General features: G+C 37.8%; 1 protein-coding gene across 1 annotated transcript; it reads left to right on the forward strand.

The window, feature by feature from the left end:
• Positions 1-1,733: 1,733 nt before the first annotated feature.
• Positions 1,734-22,243, forward strand: LOC135076451 (uncharacterized). Its single transcript, XM_063970918.1, has 3 exons — positions 1,734-1,824; positions 8,921-9,478; positions 20,213-22,243. Exons 1-3 carry the CDS (start codon positions 1,810-1,812, stop codon positions 20,384-20,386), a joined length of 747 nt encoding a protein of 248 aa, XP_063826988.1. The 5' UTR covers positions 1,734-1,809; the 3' UTR covers positions 20,387-22,243.
• Positions 22,244-23,309: the final 1,066 nt, after the last annotated feature.

The raw sequence follows: 23,309 nt of genomic DNA on the forward strand, positions 1-23,309 counted from the left end.
ACTTAGCTTGTACAACCTACGCCAATAGAATGAGATTTTTAAAACATCTCGAACAAGGGATGCACTGTTTAAACGACCTTGCAACATAGACAAATCTAAATTAATTTTTATCTGCAATATTATCAAAATTGCTATTTCTATTAGCAAAAGACTATGAAATGATATAACTATTATTGTCTACAAGTGCTTTCAATCAAATTAAGTTTTTGATTCTGATAAGCGCCCCCCGGAGTTAGCCTTCTTTGCCTAAAACCAGTAAAAAACTGCATTAACTGAATTGCATAATTGTCACTCACGATACCAAGAGAGAAAGTGATAGCAGCTTTTATATCTCACTAGCTTTTGCCCGCGGCTTCACCCGGGTGAAATTTCGTTTGTCACAGATCGTTACAAATTAATTTTCTGTTTATGTTTTATATGTAAGCCTATATGTTTTTCTGGGTTATAAACAATAATACAGTAAAGTTTCATCAAAATCCGTTCAGTACTTTTAGCGTGAAAGAGTATCCAGACATCCAAACTTTCGCATTTATAATATTAGTAGGATTCTGTCTGGGACGCAATTCCCAAAAAAACAACTTCAATTTATTAGAGTCTGTCCCTTTTCTCCACTAGATATATAATAATATGATGATGCTGGAATAAGTGAAAGTTAGGACTCTACTTCGAAGTCGTTTTGCGATCGGCTGATCGGTGTGCAGTTAGGACATATGGCAGAAATTACCATAAGAATGATGGGGTCAGCTGACGTACATGTACCTATACCGACGAGAACAACCAGTTAAAAATCTTTGATCAATAATAAGAAGATCTAGATATTAAACAGGACTTCAAAATCATTTCGAGATTGCTTCACTACGACCTCTAGGACTAGTTACAAAATAGTGGATAAACGTGACCGAATAAAACTCTACAATGGAATACTCTCTAATATTTCTGAATAATTCTGTTATAAAAAATATTTATATGTATGTAATAAAAAATACCTATTGACTTTTCTATGTTGTTAAATTATTTATCTAGTTTTGGGCTGTGTTCATATCGTAAAGAAGATATACGAGACCCTATAGCCGATAACATAATGCCCCTAATAAAAATTCTACTCGCCGATGTTACATGCAATGCGGAAACTAGGAAAATGCACATTAACCATCTACTTTCACTTTTATTGGGGACATCATAAGATGGATTTAATGGATGCAGAAAATAAACCCTCAAATTATTATTGAGTTTTATATTAACTCTACATTACTCATAAATTCTAGATTTTAAATTATTAAAAAATATTAATTCCTGGCAAGAAAAACGAAAGTAATAGTTCATTCATTAGGTACGCTACTTAATTACAATCTTCCGAATTTTTAAAATCATTGCCAACTATTAAAATCATTGCTCAAGAGAAGAAGAGCTTTTCTCTTATGGACAACCCTGGTGTGAGATTCCCCAATTTATCAAAATAAGGTAATTCAATCGAAAATACTTTCTCGCCCAATCATCTGTGACAATCATAACTTTATTACGTCAAGACAAGTGATCGATGCAAAGAATACGCTTTGAACTCGGGCGGTCGTGGACAACCCTGGTGAGATGGCCTATTATATTATCAATTGGTAATTGAATCGAAACTGCTTTCTCGCCTAATCATCTATGACTGCTGGTTTATTACGTCAACTACGTCAAGACAAGTGATCGATGCAAAGAGGTCCGCTTCCGAAGTCGGCGGTCGGCGCGTGCGCATTCCGCCAGCAGGCGCCGCGCGTGCGTGTCGCGAGTGATGACTAGTGCTGTGTTGTGCTCGCAATCGAAACAATGCTGCTGTTCGTGGTTCGTATTTGTTTTTTAAATGAAAAAGTAATGCTAAGTTTTGCACGTAAGAGCCTTGCATCAAGAAAGTCTGTGATAACTGTTTCCCGGGTTTATTCTGGGGGTAGTGCATCAACCTGTATTTTTTGTGTTCGTATAAATAGTTCCAAACAAATAATGAGCCAATGTGTACTCGTCATTATGACTCCCTAAGAACCAATAGGCTACAGGGCTGAAGGAAGGCCCCTGTCATGAGGGAAATAAGGACTTGAGAAGCTACCAGCAATATGCCTCATAATCACGTGTTTTCCAATAGAGAACATTGATCAGAGTTAATCAGAGTCAAGTTATTAACTAGTGTTTTAATTTCGGTAAGAAGTTCGAACATAATATACTACTATGTATGCCTGTTGCAGTACATAGGCCTTATGTGGCCATTGTTAAGTTTTCTTATTACAAAATCAAACATTTTTGTCAGCCTCTCAATGATTTGCAATATTTTGTATAGGCTGTTTAAGTCGCGACAACTTTTTTGTGCCAAATCAATTTCAAACGCTCCGTGAAATCACTTTTTTTATTTATGAACGACAAATTATCAATATGACCTTAGAAGCCTACTAAAAAATACAGAGCTCTATCCGATGCCAGTAGCATTGAAGAGTTTGCAAAAAACCATGCTTAGTATCAAAATTGTGCGAACTTTTTCTATTATTTGTATTATGAATACCTAATATATGAAATCATGATCAATTTCAATAGATTTCATTGATTTTCATCTTGATAGTCAATGAAATCTACAGAAATCAACTTTTTAATCTAACGTTTAATAGATTGATCTATTAACCTAACTCAAATCTATAAAGTCAATCTAGAAATTCATAAATGTCAAACCCGAGTACCTACGTATATTCAAATCAGTGAGAAAGTAAAGATCACTGTTACGCATGCGTAACAGAATAAGGTCATCGGCGCAGGAGACAAAAAGCACGCAGCGTGACAATCCGACCGAGGGTCCCGTAGATTTAACAAGATTTTTATTTTACTAAAGAGTCAGTTAATTCTAATCTTAATCCCATCCTGGGAAGCTCACGACAAAACTTTCGCTCACGATGCTGTTTAACTTCTCAATATCTTTAATCTTCCTATTTATTTCCCTTATCGTGTTGGCATAATACTTTCTCTGTGGCCTTTTTCTTTGACTTTATTTCTTCCAGAAATTTTTATAAAGCAACAAATTCCCAGATTAAAATATGACAAAGTAAATCATACGTCAACAGTACGAAATTGTACAAAATATTGCTCTTCATTTCTCTTTGTTTTATTTAATTAATCTCTTGAATTAACGATTGTACCGTGTCTGAAAGTAAATAAATGATTTGATTTGAATTGATTTGATTTGATTCGTGGTCCAAACTTTATGTTGCTAAACTAAACGTAAAACTTTCTGCATCATTGCACCAAACACACAAAGTAAACATTTCCATGTTGCGTATAACTAAATCCAACTTTTTGTATTAGGGATCCCTATTTATACCCAAACCAACCGGTCCTCTACGAATTAAGCCACTCTCGCCTGCGGATCCACTTTAAATGGCTTTTCGTAACATTTTAATACTTTACGTTACCCGCACGTTGCTCTCAAAACATGCGCAGACGCATCGCTTACCTTGATCGAGTTTTTTAAACTTGTTTCATTTGAAAAGGATATTTGGTTTGAATGAAAATCGGATTTTCTTAGTTTTTTTAATGATTTCACTTCATTTAACCTAATAGAATCAAGTAAATGATTGAAGGGCATCAGTATTAGTATTACCTACTAAATAATTTGAAGATTTATAACTTATATTAATTTTTATTATTCAATTTATTTTTTATTTATATTTAACAGATTTCATTTATACTTATTTCATCAAGACAGTTAAATATACTTCATAGCAAGTACCTAACGGAATTACGCTGGGAAATCCAATCAGTAGGTATCCCAAGCACGAATATTTCTCGTAATTGTATAGTAGGTAATCGTTGAGCTATAATTGTCATGACAACAAACTAATTATGTTATAAATCCTAAATAATGAAAAACTTAACGTTAGCCACTAACTTATTACGTCTAGTTTCTGCAAATTAATCAATAAAAATATTTTACCAACGGATTGCTTGCTTGTGATAGCAAACAATCCGTTGTCATGACAACTACAGCTCTACGATTACGAGAGTTGTTCGTGCTTGGGGTACAGCACACCAAAGCATCGTTTTCGGAATTGACCCAACAGTAATGGAATCTGAAACCCACTCCATTCAAGCTACCACTACGCTACTGCTCTATAATGATATTTTTATGCTAATTGTGTTACGTTACAACAACGTAAACATCACGAACAAGACTCGGCAAACGAGATCACATCGTTACGACATCGGAAGTGAACCTCCGTACCTTGGCACCGTTGGCTTTGGCCCACTTCTGGGCCATGGGCCGAGTGTGGGAAAAACGTGATCATCGATGTATCAGTGCAAAAATCATTAAATCATTTCTACTAATATTTACAATAAAAAACAATCAACGGAATTGAGAACCTCCTATTTTTTGAAATTGGTTAAAAAAGTTACATATCCCAACTCTACTTAAAATATACTACTTACGACTGTTTCGGTCAGCACTTGTCTAAAAGCTCATGGAAGTTAATTATTTTGCTTTGTCTTTTGTTAGACTTTTATAAAATACTAGCTGTGGTGCCCGCGACGTCGTAACATTTTTCATTATTGCTCTGCCCCTATTGATCGTAGCGTGATGTTGTATAGCCTATAGCCTTCCTCGATAAATGGGCTATCTAACACTAAAATATTTTTTCAAATCGGACCAGTAGTTCCGGAGATTACCGCGATCAAGTAAATAAACAAACAAACTCTTCAGCTTTATAATATTAGTATAGATAACAACATAATAAATATAATTACATGAACTTACGCGTTGTAATTACTTGTAATGCTCCATGCATTTTCATGTACTTACTTATAGTAAAAAGTGAGTTAGTTACATGAACACAATGTTTTGCTTAAAGCTTCAATATTTTAGATTGATTCTTAATTAGCAATTAATTCAAATTTTCTAATATATCAATCAATACATACATCTCTATTATAACACGAAAGTTATTACGAAAACAGTCAATTAACATTATAATTAAAATAATTTACATTAAAGGAGTAAGCTTCTAAAAAATATAATTCACACATACTTAGTTTCAATAAAACATAAACGAAATATATTCGCAAGAATTTGCAACATCAGTGCCACGAACAATAAAAAGTAACCCAAATAACTGACAGTTAACTTGCGGTTAAGCATGATATTGTTCATCAGTCGACAATGACGACTTGCAAAAACAATGCACAATAATAGTTCGGCTGATTCTAATAAGATAATGATAATTAACTTGTATCTCGACATAATTGGGCTATGTGAGACATTATTGTGCACGTGCGAAATACATAGACTTTGAAATTATAATTACCTTTCTTTACTTAAAAGCAGAGAATTAAGCTTATTATCAGATTGACCTTCTGATTCTTTCAATGAAATAAATATTTAGTTATGAATCGGTCGAAGTGATACAATTGGGTAATTAATTTCAATTTTCATAATTTTGACAAAATTAAATATGCCACGTTAAATTTTTATTGCTGTACATCGTCATTATTCATTGCATTAAAATATGTTCATATAAATAAAACACAAGCTATGTAACGAGTGGAATTAAAATTAGCATATCTATTGATAACATGTGAAACTTCTCGTTACCTTTTTTTTTTTTTTTTTTTTTTTTTTTTTTTTCGACTGGAAAATGCATGAAACTGCATACTCACCAGCCCGGGGGAGCCAATGAGTTATGTGGGGCTCTCCTCGCCTGAAGGGCAAGGCCTACCCACTAAAAACCAGTCGGGTCCCTCTGGTGGCGCTTAGTGGGGCAGCATACGAGTCGGTGAATCGTTCGCATGTCTGCCCCCACGCAACGGCCGCAGCCTCGCTCTACAGACCCCTTCAAGGGGTCCTCTCTCCAAAGCACGCGGGGACTCCGCGCGCACTTCGGGCCTCAGTGTTAGGAAGCGGACGCCCCCGCGTCCACCTCCATGAGGCTAGCCGTTCGGCCGGGCCCAGAAGGCACCGGTTTCGACTTCTGCTGCGGCTGAGGGCAATTTTTTGTCCCCAGCGTGTGGTCCGCTGCCTTTCCTACCGCTGAGCAAAGTACACAGTGGGGTTCATTGGCGGGACATTCCTTTCTCTGGTGCCCAGGCTGACCGCATCGGAAGCAGAGCGCACTGCGGTCGCTGACGTTGGCAGCGCATTTGTGAGCGACATGCCCATCGCCCCAACAGGACACACACCTCAAAGGTCTCGGTTTTAGCAACGTAATTTGCACCGAGGCCCATCCTACAAGTAGCCGGCGTAGACTTGCCAGCTGTTTCGCCGTTTTCGACGGCACCCGCGCGATGACACTGCGGGTGTCCCGGGTACCGCTTATTTTACCCACTTTGATCTGTTCTAGTGGGCACCCAGTTTTGATGGAGATAGCCGTCGCGAGTTCCGACTGTTCGATAGATTCATCCAAACCGGACAGTCGGATGTCTTCACTCTTTATCGGTCGCCTTATAACGACCGTTTCCGCTGTGAAAGCGGGGACATCACGGAGGGCAGCAGCCAGCCTATCCGCCTTCTCCTCCGCGTCTGGACCAGAGAGGACGAGGAGCTTCGCTGCCGTTTGACCTGGTTTAAAGCGGAGGCCGTCCATTATGCCCAGTTGGGCGAGATCCACCTGCTGCTTTGCAATGTGCATAAACCATTGGAAGTCACGAGGTGGATCCTGACGAGCGGCCTCCGGCGTAAACACGACCGAGATTGCGGCCGTTCTCGGGACACGAACCCTGCGGGCTTTGCCCTTCTCTCTGCCCGGCCCAGCCTTCTGTTGGCTAGGCGGTTTGACGCTAGTTAGTGGGGCTTGGCCTCCTTGCTTCTTACCCTTACCACGCTTTACAACCTCCGTCCACTCAGTATCCATGGACACGGGGGGTGGAGGAAGCGGGCGAGGTTCTGGTCTGGTAGGCATGGGGACAGGTTGAGATTTGCCTTTACCTTTCTTTCTTACACGGCCTTTTTTAGGAGGCAACGCTAGTTCCACGGCCGCTACGAGAGGCTCGGCAACCAGGGATTCTGTCTGATTGGTGTGCGCCTGGGTGGCTGCGGTTGTTGCAGCATTTGCAGGAGTAGTTGGTGCACTCTTTACGGAGGGTGCTGGGGCAACCCTTTTAGCCGACGCCCGTGTGGTTGGGCCGGTTTGTTGTTTCGTGGGGAGAGCGGTTGAGTCCTCGGCTGGGGCCAGTACTTTCGCTTTATCTGCTGCCAAAGAAGGGCGAAGGCGCTTTTCTGGGAGGAGTCTTTCCTCTATGCCTTGCAGTTTGGCGTCAACCATAGTTCCTACGCGAACCATTATTTCTCTCTCAATATCTCCCGCCTGTGTAGAACATACGGGAGGAGGTGCAGGGGTGACCTTGCTCCTTTCCTCTTTGAGGTTGCGAACCTCCTGACGAAGTTCATCCAATTCCTTTTTAAGGAGGGAGTTGGCAACGTTTAGTCTGTGAATTTCTTCATCAGGAGGCCGATCAGCCAGTGCCGTGATTGCTGCCTCGATAGTCAAGGCGGCTTCCTTAAAGGCCCCCTGCTCAGTGCCTCTGATCTTGCTGCACTTTCCCGCGCACTTGAAAACTGCCTGAGCACTTGTGCGGATAGTCTCCATCAGCTCTGCTGCAGTAAGTGTGCATGATTTATCCTGTGCGCGAAGTCGCGCCGTCTTCATTTTGTTAGTCAGTCGTATGGCTGATTCTTCGGAGTCTTCAAGTTTCTCCTTGGCGAGCAACCTTTCTTCAGCCCACTTCTGTCTCAATCCGATATATTCCCCGCTTGTTGGGGCTCTACCACGGCCGCGGGGTTTTTTGCCGCCACGTGACGATGCTGTGTGTTTTGTTGACGGAGCCGATTCGGTCGACATGCAGGAGTCATCCGTGTCGGCTGCTAAGCATCTTTCAATAAAGCGATCAACCCTCTCAGAATGATCGGTTTCAAAATCCGAGTACTGTGACTCTTCCGACTCCTCGATCCGCCGCTTGGTGGCAGCCCGAGTGACGGAGTCCTCACTATTGATCCGGGAACGGCTGCGGGTAGTGGGAGTCAGATCCCCGGGTAGAACCGGGGAAGTCTCAACCACCACCTTTGCTGTCGTCAAGTCTGGGTTAATACTTTCATGGACAGGAGTCACACCGCGGGTTGTATCCGCGGCAGTCTCAACTGTCTTTTTAGTGACCTGGTCGATTTTAGGTTTAGCTCCGAACATATTCCGAAGCCCTCGGTCAAAGCTGGTCAATTCGACCTTGCAAGATTTCGGCGCATTCGCCGGCGAAGACACAGAACACGGTGCGGCCCCCCCAGATACGTGGGCCGTGACCGCCGTAGCGGCAGAGGATTCTCCGGCTTTGCCGGTACCTCCCTGGGGTAGTTTAGTTTTCCTTGTGTCCATGTCATAGATTACTGCTTCCGGGCGCAGCTGCCCACACCCTCGCTCAAGCAGGGTAGCGGCCGTACACCCTACGACCACGCGTCCCCTCGGCCCCTGTAGACCTTGGGATTGGGGGGGTTTTCTCAGATGTCCCCTGCATCGCGGCCCGGGCAAATGCCCCGGCAGCCCCCAGCCCACTCCGTTGTGGGTTACGGGTCGCCCGACAGGCCCGCCGAATTGACGCAACCTGCCGCGCAGGTGAGAAGTCAGCCGCCCGCGTGAAGAGACTACGCGGACGTTGCCCGGGGTGCACCACGTGGAGGTCCCTCACCATTGCACCCCAAACTTCTCGTTACCTAACGCGACGCAACCAGAATAGCCGTTATGTGTTACCCGACATAGCCGTTACAATTTTAAGTATTAGGTTTATCAATCGACAAATATTTGTATCTCTCTCTCTCTCTCTTTCTTTCGCCAAATAAATCATGTGAAAACCTTATTTCTCCTAAAATTCAACATTTTGAACTCTCTGATCTTGTCGTTATGAATCTCAAACTTTAAATTTTCCACAGATACCTATCCTGCTCCTGAGCTCCGGAGTCAACTCCCAAGGCAACTACTATCCGCCGAAAAAGTCAGCCGCTTCCGAATCACAAGTGCGCTTCGCCATAGAGAACAAATACGACGACACCGGCCCGGGGGCGAAGAAGCCCGAATTCGCGTACAAAACATACAGGACGCTAGAAGAAGCGCTGACTGGATACCTGGATGACCCAGACACAAAACTGCCTAGACACGAGCGAGCGAAAGCTGAGCAGAAGTTAATAGGTTCTCAGAAACTGGCATATCGTCAGTTCAGCAAGGAAATGCCAGTGTTCCCGAATGCGCCTTCTTTTGGCAAGAACCTATACAATTCTGACGTGAGCGTTCAAGTGCTGCATCCAAGCCACCACCAGCAGTTGGGGTACCTGAAGAGTATCGAGCTGGAGAAGCCGAAGGACCCGTTCCGTTTCCACAAGCTGCAGGCGGTGAAGGGCAGCCCTCTGAACCTGGCGCACTTCACGAGGGACGCGCAGGCCGACCACGAGTTCAACCCTAACCCGCAGTACACCTTCTCTTATGGCGTTCATGTAAGTAAACCTAATACTATAATACCTATTAATATTTCTCTCCACCTCTATAAAACTCCTTGGTCCTCCAAGGCAAAAGCAATTGAACGTCCCAGCAATGGACATTCTTTGGTTAAATTGAACGAATGAACTAGACGTAATCCAAGAGTCAAGCTATGATGACCTGATTGTTAGATTATCCAGCCTAAACTTAATCGTAACAGTGCAAATATCAGAACACTTATTCGAACAATAATGTCATGAATATTTTCAAATCAAGAGCGAATTAGGCACCTACTAAGAACTAGGTCGTACACTACATCTACACGTACCTTTTTTTTTTTTTTTATTTTAGATGGTAAAAATGAGAAAGAGATTGCGGTGAAATACCTGGCCATAGTTGAATAGGTTTCAAACAGTCTGAAAGGATAATTGAACCATATAATTAGTCGGTCTTTCTAAACTCTTCCTGCCTTCCGCTTGCAAAACCTATTGTTTACGCGTTGTTGTGATTGAAACTATTCTTGCATACTTCCAACAATAGCGTTTGTTTTGATATTGTCTTGATAAATAGAATAGAAACGGAATGACAGTCGAGTGTCGGCATATTTTGCAAGTTTGTATTTGTAAGGCTGCTGCCACACAATATGCAGGGGTATTTTTTAAAATGGATGTCGACAAAATTACAAAAAGTTGACTTTCACTTGTTTTTATTCACATGACAGTTATCAGGGATTGCTCAAATGAGTCCCATCAACGAATTAAAAGCATAAAAATGACCATTTAACTGCTCTCCAAAACCAGAGGTTATTAAATCTGATTCCTTGTCCGCGGGAGAAATTGCGCAGCGTGCGAGGCTGGTCGCGTTTCGACAGCGACCTTGTTTCTTTTTGCAAAGACACGTTTATGTAATGAGACAGCTCGCCATATTATAATTTACATAGTAGGTACGTTTAAAAATAAAAACAGACTACTTAAGCCATCCGTAAACTTGCGTTTTATAGTCTACTAACCAGCACCAGCACCAGCCGATATTAAAATAGAGAAACACGGGTCTCAACGCGACATTTTTATTTGAGGTACATATTATGTACTCCCAGCTCGACGTTTTAGCTGCTATGCTGCAGCCGTGGTTACAAGCAGACTTTAAAAACCAGCTGATATTGCTGACCCGAAGTAAAACGTAGCGCTAGTGTTCTGAAAAGAACCTGAAAACTAATTTTAATTTGCCTGAAATTCGTCTTTTCATCAATTCTGTTAACCCTACTTCTTCACACCTCAAGCCTTTCTAAAATAGGGCAAGGAAGCTGTGTGTAACGAACTCAAAAATGTAAGGTTACTATAGCATGCGCTCGCGCGGTGGAGTGTGACGAAGGTCTGCTTTCCACTGCAGTACACATCGAGTCTACAAAAAACGTTTTAAAAGTATCGACTCTCTCAGTATTTTTGTAGCCAGTCAGCTTTCTAAGGTGTCTGATACAGTCAGACTGTATGTATGTACAATAGTGACTGAGTTTCTTGCGCTGCTTCTTCTCAGCACTGGCCCATTTATTGTCCTGAAGCAGTGGTAGGGTTAATACTGGGACGTGTAAAAGTGCTTTTTTTAAGCCTATTTACAGAAATAAATGAGTTATAATGAGTTTTTAATGAGTTTTAAGACGGAGTGATATAGCGTCGTAATTACCCACTGATTCCCCCGCGCCAGTGGGTATGCAATTTCATGCATTTCCTGACGATAAAAGAAGTAACAACTAACAACGCAGAATAATAAGTAACAATTGGTAGGTAAGACATTATCCTTGCTATACGATATTAAAACATAAAGCAATGACCAACATAAATAACGAAACTGACTACAGACGATAGCCCGTAGATTCTTCAAGTCTTTAGAACGAGAAATCGTCACTTGATAGCAAGTTGTAAATACTTATAGCCTCAAGGAATCTTATGTACAGCTGTGGACCTATTTGGGAAATGGCGCTTTTTCGCGATATCGACACTCGAGTTATCGTTTAGCAATCGTTTCGACCTGTTTATCGACCAACAGTATCCACCATCGTTGGGACACGCTTCCCGGATGCACTCGATTGTTCAAATCGACGACTAATTACACAATACAGCAATACAGGTTAATTAATGATGGATTGTAGTCTTTTTACATAGATCACTAGCGGCCGCCCGCGACTTCGTACGCGTGGACTCCGTTTTACCCCCTTAGGTATTGAATTTTGTAAATCTCGCCGTATAAACCATTCTTGGACTTCAATTCTTGGAATTGGTAAAATTGATCAAAAAACATTTTGCGATTCGAAACAATAATATAATAATTACATAATAACAAGTAGTAGTATAGATGAAAGACTATAACTATAAAATACGAGTATCTAAGTAACTACATAAAAAATAAGTACATGTAAATTGATAGGCTTTGTTTTGAGTCATTCGGGATGACCTTCATGAATAATTTTATGTAATTAAAATATACGCAGTATTACGCAGGTAGGTATTTCGATATAGTTTGTTTCTATAAAAATGTCCTTCTAAAATACAGGCTGTTTTAAATAAATCAGCAATACTAGTAATATTTGTTACATAAAAGAAAAATTACAGAGTTTATTTACATTATCTTTTGTGTTCACGCAGTTTTACCTTTTTCCTTCGTAGAATTATTTTAAAATAAAGGCTAATCTCCGAAAGGCCATTTTATGATTTCATATCATAAAACATACTTTAAAACTCCTGCACATCAGTCGTCTGCGAGTGAAAGTACCTACTTAAGTCAATAGTGGTTTTTTGTTACCGCGAAAGTGCTAGCCTCAGCCGTTGTTCCGATTGGCCTGATAATTATACCCTGGGCCCAGCAAAGTGGTTCCGTGCATGCGTGCTGTGACGTCAGCACTTCGGTGCAATAACTTTCATTGGCCATTACAGGGACACGCTCTGTGGCTTACAATGAAAAGAAAATAAGATTTCAGTTGTGACTTTAGTTGGGCCTTGGGCATAGGTATAGTTCAGCAAAATTAAAGAATCTGTGCATGCTACGAACTTTTTATAACTTACAATAAAACATTTCAATTGTTTTTTTGTAATAGGAATAATAATTTACTTTTTAATACTATTTTCCTTAAAACTATTGAAGTGTAGCGTTGAATGGCTCAAAGATAAATTAGGACTTCGTCGAAAATTACATAATATTTTTAAATTGTTGAAAAAAACGGTGTTAAAATCAGATAATTAAGTTTACCCAAGTAATTTTTACATCCTGTATTTTATTTTATCATTAACACTCGAAGTTTTAAGGTAACGGTAACCTTTCGCTGCGCGTGAGTTCATTCATAAACTAGCTGTGGATTCAATCAAAACAATGGAAATACGTACAATAAATAGGCACGCCCCGCTTGCTATAAAATTAGTGGGTTGAGTTGAATACAGCGATTTATTGAAGGCACTACGATTATAACTCAGTAATCGAACCTAAAATTACCAATTACCTACCTACACATTACAGATACTTAGTAACAAGACCCTATTTCACGTAAGTACATAAATAATGGTTACCACCTAAGTGCTCCGTTATGAAATAAGCAGATAGGCATGAATTATGTTTTCCACACACTGTAGTTTATTACACACGCATCAAGCCTAACTACTACATCACATGTAATGAAAATGGTTTCAACAATATGAAAAATATTTTATACCTAAGAAATACTTATATCCCTTGGAAATAGTAAATAGTATGGTGATTTTATCTAGCTACTAAACTCTGACCATTTAGTTTAAATACACATTCCATTTCATAAATTTAGGCATTTATAATGTCAGTTAACAACAGTTAAGTAACATTATATCAAGCAAGAACTACTCTGTAACCACCTATTTAAGGCAAATAAATTATTAATTATTTATGTTATTATAATACAAATTATTTTAATGATTGTTAGGCTGTACGTTCGTTAATGACACCTTAGTTTTAAAAACTTTTAAATCCCCAGTTAAATTCGATCGTGTACTCATAGTAGGTAGGTACTAAGTAGGTACCTACATTAATTAATTTATGAAATACACTATTTGTAAATAATTTAGCAATAATGCCCGGATATATTAACAACATATCGCAACCTGTGTGGGCGTGCTGTAACATTTCAGCACGACATCGATACAGACTGACATTGATACGAGTATCGATAGAGATTGACTTTGACATTGATTGTTGCCTATCGATAGCATTTTATTTTATCGGTTGTAATCGAATATTTGTTTTCGCTCATATTTCATTAAGGTTAAAGTAACAATAAAAATGAAGGCTCTATTTGTAATTAATACATCGTTATGAAATTTTTGACTGGCAATCCAAAGTGATTAATGGTTTTTTAGGCATTTTAATGACATTGAGCAAAAGAAAATGAGTTCATTGTCCCGTTTCATTCTCAGGAAGTAGGTATAAGTTATTTAATTTTATTGAGTTTTCGTTGTGCCTCGATTTAAATGCTTAGATTATTGTCTCACTTCCAAGCAATTATAATTTATAACAAAATATGCTCACGACACTAATCATTGTCACGGACTCAAAATAGGAAACTACATTATTGTGTAAATAAGTAAGTAGCCGCAAGTTATTATTCGAAAGGGTTCGATAATAACTATATGTAGTTTGAACGTGTGTTGGTTGTGTTGAAATCAATTAACTGTTTTAAGCATTTTGTATGTTAAATTACCTATTACAATCCGGCTCATGATGTTAGCAACACCTATGGTTGAGTAGCACCATCTTCATTTAACTTTGACAAGCGTCAAAAAGCTGTCAAACTCCATACAAATGCACCGGTTATTGTTACGGTTAAATTATAGTGGTGCAACTCAGCCTATGTCCTGTAGAGTCGTGACACATCACTTCAAGATGTCTTATTCACGTTTATCGAGTTTATACTGTTTGTAACATTAAAAACTAATAATTAGTGGGAATTAATAGAGCATACACACTCATTTAATCAGTCAGAACATGTATACTGCAATCACGCAAGTATTAATTACTTCGTTTCGTATTTGCAACTGCAACTTTGTTTGCAGGAACCTGCCTGCGTCTAAATATTTTTTTTTATTATTACATTTTTATTTTTTAACATTTCGCTTATCATAATTAGTGAATTTAACATCAAAAAAATATTTTAATCATCCTCAATTAAATTAGTCAGTAATAAATTATAGGTTACAATTACAATTACAGCTATTGCCTGATTTTTACGATCATTTTCGACATTTGTTAATCAATATTATTTATTATTATTATAACGAGAAAAATACGTGCCTGCTTAGGCTTACCAACCTAGTATTGTATTTAGTTATTGATCCGGCAAATAATTATGAAAAAAAAAACGTAATATGAAGGATATTGACGACGAAGTTAAAATTAATTAAGTCTCCGCAGAATACTTCAATATAAACTAAGCCCTTGTATCTACTATAATAAACTTACAACTTTTACTTCTCCATACCAACTCATAATTTGCGTGCCACACCTACAACAGTGACGAAAGCAATATCTAGAGCATTACTCGCCATTAATTAGTCATCTCTTATAAAAAATATTCAGCTTACAACACCAAATGGATCAATGTCAGCGTTTAAACGAGTGTACCCATGACTTAATTATACATCGCGCATTCCAAGCCAAGCTAGAGTTGAATGATTGAGCTTGAACGGCAATGTGGAGGCAATGTGGAGAATGTGGCCGCGTTTCATTGCCATGGTAGGAAGTAACGCAGTGGAGGTGTGGTCGTTATGCAACGAGTATACTCCGCTCCGGAGTTCGCACGTTACGCATTTAAAAATTTTTGGAGACAATTTTAGAGATTATCTTAAGGTTAACTTGGTCTCGTTTATTAATGTAAAATGACGATATTAACGAAATAATCGTCTGAAAAACTGAAATTAGTTTTACTTATTTATAACTTAAGTCGTATTGAATTTAATCTCAAAACGTAAAAATACATTGTGATTCCATTTAAATTCATTCAAGTACTACCCTAAGTCAAAACAAGGTTATTTTTACAAAGTATTATATTGATCCTACTAATATTATAAATGCGAAAGTTTGGATGTTTGGATGTCTGGATGTTTGTTACTCTTTCACGCAAAAACTACTGAACGGATTTTGATGAAACTTTACAGTATTATTGTTTATAACCCAGAATAACACATAGGCTATAATTTAAGACGATATGTGACAAACTACATTTCACGCGGGTGAAGCCGCGGGCAAAAGCTAGTGTCAAATAAACTAAGTAAGAGGTAATCATTATTTCTATAGATTGATGAATCATCCAAATAAGTTCCTACTAATAGTTGTTTTCAATCCAAAATTCCAAACTTTATTCCATAATCCCGCATGGGAGTCGAGTATACCCATTCATTACATTACTCCCGCACTCGCGAAAGTGTCTCAAAAATGCGCAAACGCACCGCAGAGCGACCTTGCCGCGGTCTTGTCCTCTAGACATATAATATGTTTTATCGTCAATCAATAATTACCTATGTACCAAAAAGGCTATGAGTTATTTTCACGTACATTCAGAACTTTTTATTTTTTAGTTTGGACATAGTAATCATAGGCATTTATGGATAGAGTTTCAAATTAGTAACTCATATATGACATAATACCTGTTTAATAAGGAAGTAGAGGTCACAAAACACCCACTAGACACAAAAGCATTCCGAAACACTACAAAAAAATAATGAAATGAAAAACAATTCATAAATTCCGAGCACTCAAAAATAATAGAGTGAAGTTATTTGGATTAAATAATTTAGTAGCAAACAAGCCAAAGCCATAAAATAATATCAATTAAAAAAAATTTCATACTTTTTTTGTTTAAAATTTTTTTTTATGTTCAAAGATATTTTTAGTAAAACGTTCTGGTATTACAAAATCGGTACCCACATGAGTTCTCAATTTGCAAGTGTAGACCCCAAGGTCGCAGAAGGTAGTGCCAGATTACAATCGCGTACGCACCGCGCCATGATACCTTCGCCAAAGCTTAAGGCATGAGGCACACAGTGAGCTATGATATCTTCAGTATCTTACAGCTTAGAAGCCTATGCGTTTATTCATTCTTACGCACCACACTAAACTAACAAATAAGAAAAATACAAAACTGAAACGACACAAATTAGGCCTTTTGAATTTTTATAAATAAATAAAATTAATCATAACTAAATCCAAGATTATACTGACAAGAGAGTTGATACATCTTAGAAGAGATCTATACAAAGAAAGTTGATAGTATCTCCTTCTATTAGATATTCTAGCGAGACGCCAAGTTAGATATTATTAAACCGACCAAGTTAGATATAATTAACAGCGGCTCTTATTCAACCGCTAGGTTGCAATAATGAAAGGAGGCAGCTTCAGTTTGTGTGCGAGTTCAGTGTATTTGGAATAGTCATTTCGCTTCTGGAGCTCTGCGTTCTGTACTGTAGAGTTAGAGCCTAGCTTGTAGTGTGTACTAAGCATTATTATTAATTGCATGCCTTTTTACACGTATTTAGGTAACATTGTGAAGTTACGGTATTATAATTAGATTGGAATATGTGTTTTTTACAGACTTCGCAGTTTGCTAAGTGCGTAAATTGGTTTTAGTTATGTAATGACCACCCAATGGCACAGTGGCGCCTTGAATAATGAAATTGGCTGGTCCCTAGTTCGACACTAACACGGGACTATTCCCACCTCTCGTTCCCACCACTGCAAATCCTGTGTAGCCAGGATCTACAGCTTGACCGCCACAAAAACCCAACCAATGAAGGTCAAGTTTGTCCCGGGGGAAAGTTAAACTGTCATTGGACCCGCAACGAAATTAATCAGAAGAACATAGGAGGAGTTCGAAATTAAGGTTCGACTTCCCTCCATTGCAAAGCGGATGACAGGTGACAAACAAAGGTTTAAAACCTTTAAGAAAAAGATTATGCACCACGGACAATAAATTAAATTAAGGGGGCCTATCTTATGAGCAATTAGCAACTACCTGCCAATAATATTTTTCACAAAATCGCTTAAAAGCACGGAAATTTTTCCTTGTCGCGACAAGATCGGTGTAATAAATTGCGGAAACAGATGTATGTTGTATTGAATTAAGCATTATATCACGTTCATGTTTCCAAAGATCACACTCCCACAAGATATGATGGGCAGACTGCTCACGACTGACATCATCAGTGGAACACTCGCAAAAAGGAGACGGAACTAGTTTGAATTCGTGAAGTTTATGTTTAAAGTTGCCATGTCCCGTGAGGAACTGCGACGAGCAATGGTCGATTTCTAACCATCGCCTAGTTAGACGTTCGCGTACATTCGGGAAGAATTTATATAAGTGACGTCCTTTGACTGACGTATGAACGTATCCCATCTTTTTTTGCCATTCATTAAGTAAATCTTCTTCAACGACACTAGCTTGAATCAAGTCAGAAAACTATTTGTACGACCTTTGAACGTACAATTAATTTAGGTTGTTTATGTCAGCAATACGCACCGACCGCGGCACGGTGGCATCAACTTACAGCAAACTTTATTTCGATATTTCATTGATTTTACATTTAGTGTTTATTCGGTCACCAAACCAACCACGCGTAATCACTCATACCCTTTTCACCATTTCGCACCATTTTAACCTAAGTAGTTTAGACATTGTAATAGTGTTAGTTATTGCAATAAACTCTTTGTCATAGCAACCAGTGACTTTCCATCAACCATTCCTTTCTTTGAATGTGCGTACCGTACACTATTGACTTGGAGAGAGACATAGACAACATCGTTAACAGAAAATCTCCTAGAATTAGGCATAAATCAACACCATCATCAGCTCATAAAAGTTAATCCAAAGTCGATCTAATCCAGGAACAACATAATAGATAGAGGCTCTATTTCATGTTCGTGGCGACATAAATATCATTTAAATTGTGAATGTTTGTCACGCCTATGGTTGTCTATCCAGCAATAACACACTTGAACACTAGTGCACTGTCATTTGGACTGTCGTTAGGCAAATCTGTATCCGTCTTAACTAAACGTTAACAAAACAAACAGTAAGTACAAGAATAGACTGTCCAGTACCCCCGGAAGTGGCAGTACATTATTCTTACCAGCCACGGTAATTATTCATGCACTGGTTGCTTTTTTTCCAAAGGCGACTTTTCCTTTCTAATAAATGTGCTATGACAAAGCTGTTTCAGTTCCTGGATTCCGTAGGTTGCCTTTTTATGACGATTGTGTAATTAAAACGCCAGTCTATGTAATTAGCTACTTTTGTATCGAGAAACATTATAATTACTTACAGGTTAAAAAAGTCCTAAATTAATTGAATGTCAACGGACGTACGAGTACATACTCGTAGTGTATGGTTATAAATTCCACGACCACTTCTAGGCTATTGTTGTAAACCTTCTCCTAGCATAAGCATTTATTTAGCTAAGCTAGAAGGATTAACGAGATAATTAGTAATTTGCGCACGGCCAATTATGGTGGAATAGGTACCTAACGACAACAACTGTTATTTCACCCTACTCCCAAACGATATTATTTCCTATTCATTTTTACCCTAAAATTAATAACAAAAGAAGAAAGGACAAAGCTGCTCCTACTATTCCTTCCAAAACAGCCTTTGCTAGCAGGCAATTCACTAGACAAGCTGGTTTCTTGTACAATAAAATTAACAAAATACTGAGCATTTATCCGCTTACATCTCACTCTTGTAAAGAGAAACTTACACTCTGGTTAAAATCGCTTAGCTATTTGGATACCGAAACACTTTTAAAAAATAATATATAAAATTTATCAAAATACCTGAAAGTTAAAAAAGGCATATAAAAACGTAAAATCACTCTCTATCATAACTTAACATAATACAACATAACACACACACACACACACACACACACACGCATACACACACACACACACACACTTACAAACACCATATTTTCTAATTCACCTTATATTTTTTCTTTACCTTCTACTTCAAGTTTGTAATCTAATTAATAACCATTTTGTTTTTTTGTTTGTTAAACTTACCCAAAACTAGCACTGTCTGAATGGGCGGTGACTACCTGATACAGGTATACTTTTACTTACTAGGTATGTCACCACAATTTTTGTAAAAGTTGGTTTGTTAACGAATAAAACATTTTTGATTTTTTTTTTTTTTTTTATTTTTGTCAACAAACAATAAGAACTGACTACCTACAGGGTGGAATTTTGTAATGCCACCTGGAGGGAAAGTACTCTTAACATTGCAGATAGAATATTTTTCTCAAAGAAAACATTCCTTTATTTTTGAAAAGAAGTAGAACTGCATTCAAAGATTTCCAAAAATTTGCTTGCCACACCCGGGAATCGAACCAATTAAAATCTGTTAAAAATTACACCCTGTATTTTTATTGCATCGATCGTTAGGGTCAAGTATAAGGATGAAATCTCTCTAACAAACTTGATAAATCAAATGAAAGGAAATCCATAAAATCTTACATTATTTTAATTATGTACAGAAAATTGTATGGTATGGTAGTGAATTTTCGAAAAAAATTCGAAAATCTATGAATGCAGTTCTCTTTCTTTTCAAAAATAAAGGAATGTTTTCTTTCAGTAAAATGTTCTATGTATTAAGAGTACTTTCCCTCCAGGTGGCATTACAAAATTCCACCCTGTATATTGGAGTGCTTCATTCGAAACTCCTACTAAATTCCAAATATCTCTATTTCCAGGACAAACTGACCGGCGACTCCAAGTCAGCTCACGAGACCAGGGACGGAGGCACTGTCCAAGGGTTCTACTCCTTCAGAGATGCTGACGGCAAGCAACGCACAGTCCAGTACACTGCTGACGATAAGCGAGGCTTCCGCGCCATCGTCAGGCGGACTGACGACCATAGTCAATAAGCCAACAAGGGCTAGTCAGTATTCGGTACGCAGGGATCAGCATCACCAAGACAGCCATATTTTGTAAGAGGAATAAGTTACCATAAAGACATGAATCATATAAGCACTATGTAAGATTAAAGCTTTAAATAATGCTGTTAAAAATTAGACCTTGAAACTTTTGTGCAAAGCGTTTTAGGATCTTAATAATAACTAAAACTACTGCAACAGCACTAAGGAAACAGACCTTGATGCCTTTTAAAGAAGACGCTACTCCTACACTGTAGTAAGTTAATAAAACTACCACACTTATGCGTTTGCCATAATGGCTTAAGACTATCGACCATGGTTATCAAATTCAAAAGGAATCTAATGCTCGTATTCACAAACCATGCTTGCTTAAGTGAATCAGAAAATAGAACGCACAGCGTTGAATAGGGCTCTGTGATTGATTTGTGTGTCACCCTGTGCGTCCACGCGTACTGTGAGACCTCATAGTAATGTTTGTGAATACGGGCGTAAAAGAAATATATCAGGGTCTATTCTAAACACGGTCTAAATTTTAACGGTGGTTAAAGTCCTTGTCAACCTATCTATACAGTGTTAAATGCTGATAAATTAAGAATCATTGCACTGCTATTAAGTAATATCCAAAAAAACCAAGGTATCATCCATCAGTTAAATTATGTAGAACAAAAAAAATAGCACGATACCGTTTTTTATGCCGCTTATTGAGGGTACATAACGCTATACGAAGCGAAGAAAGGTAGTAAACACAAGAAACACTTGGGAGTTAATTATTCTATACCTAGATTGTTAATGCCAAAAGAAGCTGTGAGTTTTATAAAAAGCACTCGGTAAATTAAATTAGACATCACAATATTTCAATTTTATAGTAATTAATAAGTTCTTTTTATATCTCATACCATTTTAAAATTAAGAACTCATAAAAACTAATTTTATTTTTGCAAGCAGGCTTTTAAAAAGCACTTTAACGATAAGAGTTTCCTTTGTAAATATCATAATCCACGAATTTTTTTCGAAATAAATCAAATGAAAATAGTAAGTAAGTAGATATCAGTCATGAAAATCTACTCAAGGATTGTACGTAAAAACATGTAAAGAAGGATCTTTGGTGCTACGTCGTAGCTCTCGTAGCTGCTACGAGACTTGCTCCTTATTCTTATTTAGACTACTAAATAATATTTTAGAACTAATTTAATAAAGTAAATGTTAATAAAGTTCCCTTCAAACTGTCATTTTATGGAAGACATAATATGCGTTTGGAAAATGGCAAAAATTAAAATAATTAATTCGATCCGTTGTAATAATTGTATGCCATACATTTTTATATCTCAACAATGAGATTATCTAAATTATTGCCAACACCCCTTAGACTCTACATCTATGTAAATTTTGTTTTGAATATGAATGTATCACACGAGCAACGAAAAAGCTTTCTTTTCTCGCAAAAGTATAAAATGTAGATCAATCACAGTACGGAATCAATGACTTAATTAAGTAATCGAGTTTTAAACGTCAATTCAAAATACGAGAAGAAGGCAATAAAATATCCCATAGACAAGACACCATATTTTATAAGTCTAAGATGTAGTAAAAACTACATCTTAGACTTATTTAAAACAAAATAGTGTATCAGTATAAGTGTAAAGGGTAATATAATTCGAAAATTCATACTGTGTTTTAATCAATTTTATAGTTTGACAAAATTGCAAGGAAATAATGAAATGTATTTGTAAATAAAACTGTACCTACGTACTGCACGTAAGAATAAATTGTAGATAAAATGATAATTTAGTCCTAAGGATACCTCATTTTTATACCGAACATAATGCCATTAAACTTAAATTAAATATACCTGCAGTGATTTTATTTCTTTTACCTCCAACAAAATGTAGCGCTACATAGTATGAATCCCTTTTCTGTCTGTGATGTTACTTTTCTCACAAAATTAGTGAGTAATTCAGTATTAAATATGCATTTAATCTTCTATACTTATAATAAATCTGTAGAGAGGTCAATTCTGTACATGAAATATATTTTCAAAATAACTATCAGGGGGTGATTAGTGATCGATACTGATGCCAAAAATGCATTCAGTAAAATTTTTGTCCGTCTGTCTGTCTGTCTGTCTGTCTGTCTGTCTGTCTGTATGTTCCTTATAGAAACAAAAACTACTCGACGGATTTTAACGAAATTTGGTACAATTATTCTTCGTACTCCTGGGCAGGTTATAGGATACTTAGGAATTCTCACGGGAACGGGAATTAGCGGGAAAAAAATCCTTTTGTATGAAAAATCTAAACCGCTTAAGTTAGACGCTTGAAATTTGGCATGCAGGTATCTTAGTAAATTTAAAGCTTAGTTATAACAGGATATTGCAAAATTCCCACGGGGACGGGAGTTAGCGGGAAAAAACATTTGTATGAATAAATCTAAACCGCTTAAGTTAGACGCTTGAAATTTGGCATGCAGGTATCTTAGTAAACTTAAAGCTTAGTTACAACAGGATATTGCAAAATTCCCATGGGAACGGGAGTTAGCGGGAAAAGGCATTTGTATGAAAAAATCTAAACCGCGTAAGATAGATGAAGGGGGTAAAACGGGATCCACGCGTACGAAGTCGCGGGCGGCCGCTAGTTTAAAATAAATATTGAGTACCGATTCACACTATTTGAGCTTTACGATCTTCATGAAAGGTTCTCTCCCGATGACGCTAAGCATCATTATCATCATAATGTTTTTATTAGTTCTCTACTTTTTATAAGGTCCTACAACAGAGACTAGATAGCCCTATTTATTTCAAGTACCATGTATTATATTTACTTAGTTAGAAAAGAAAAGGAAGTGCGCTTATACTCGTATCGTGACTCGCATACGTCATGTCTCTATTTAAATTACTTAGGTACTACTTGGAAAATTC

Source organism: Ostrinia nubilalis, chromosome 12, assembly GCF_963855985.1.
Source record: "Ostrinia nubilalis chromosome 12, ilOstNubi1.1, whole genome shotgun sequence".
Taxonomy (NCBI): domain Eukaryota; kingdom Metazoa; phylum Arthropoda; class Insecta; order Lepidoptera; family Crambidae; genus Ostrinia; species Ostrinia nubilalis.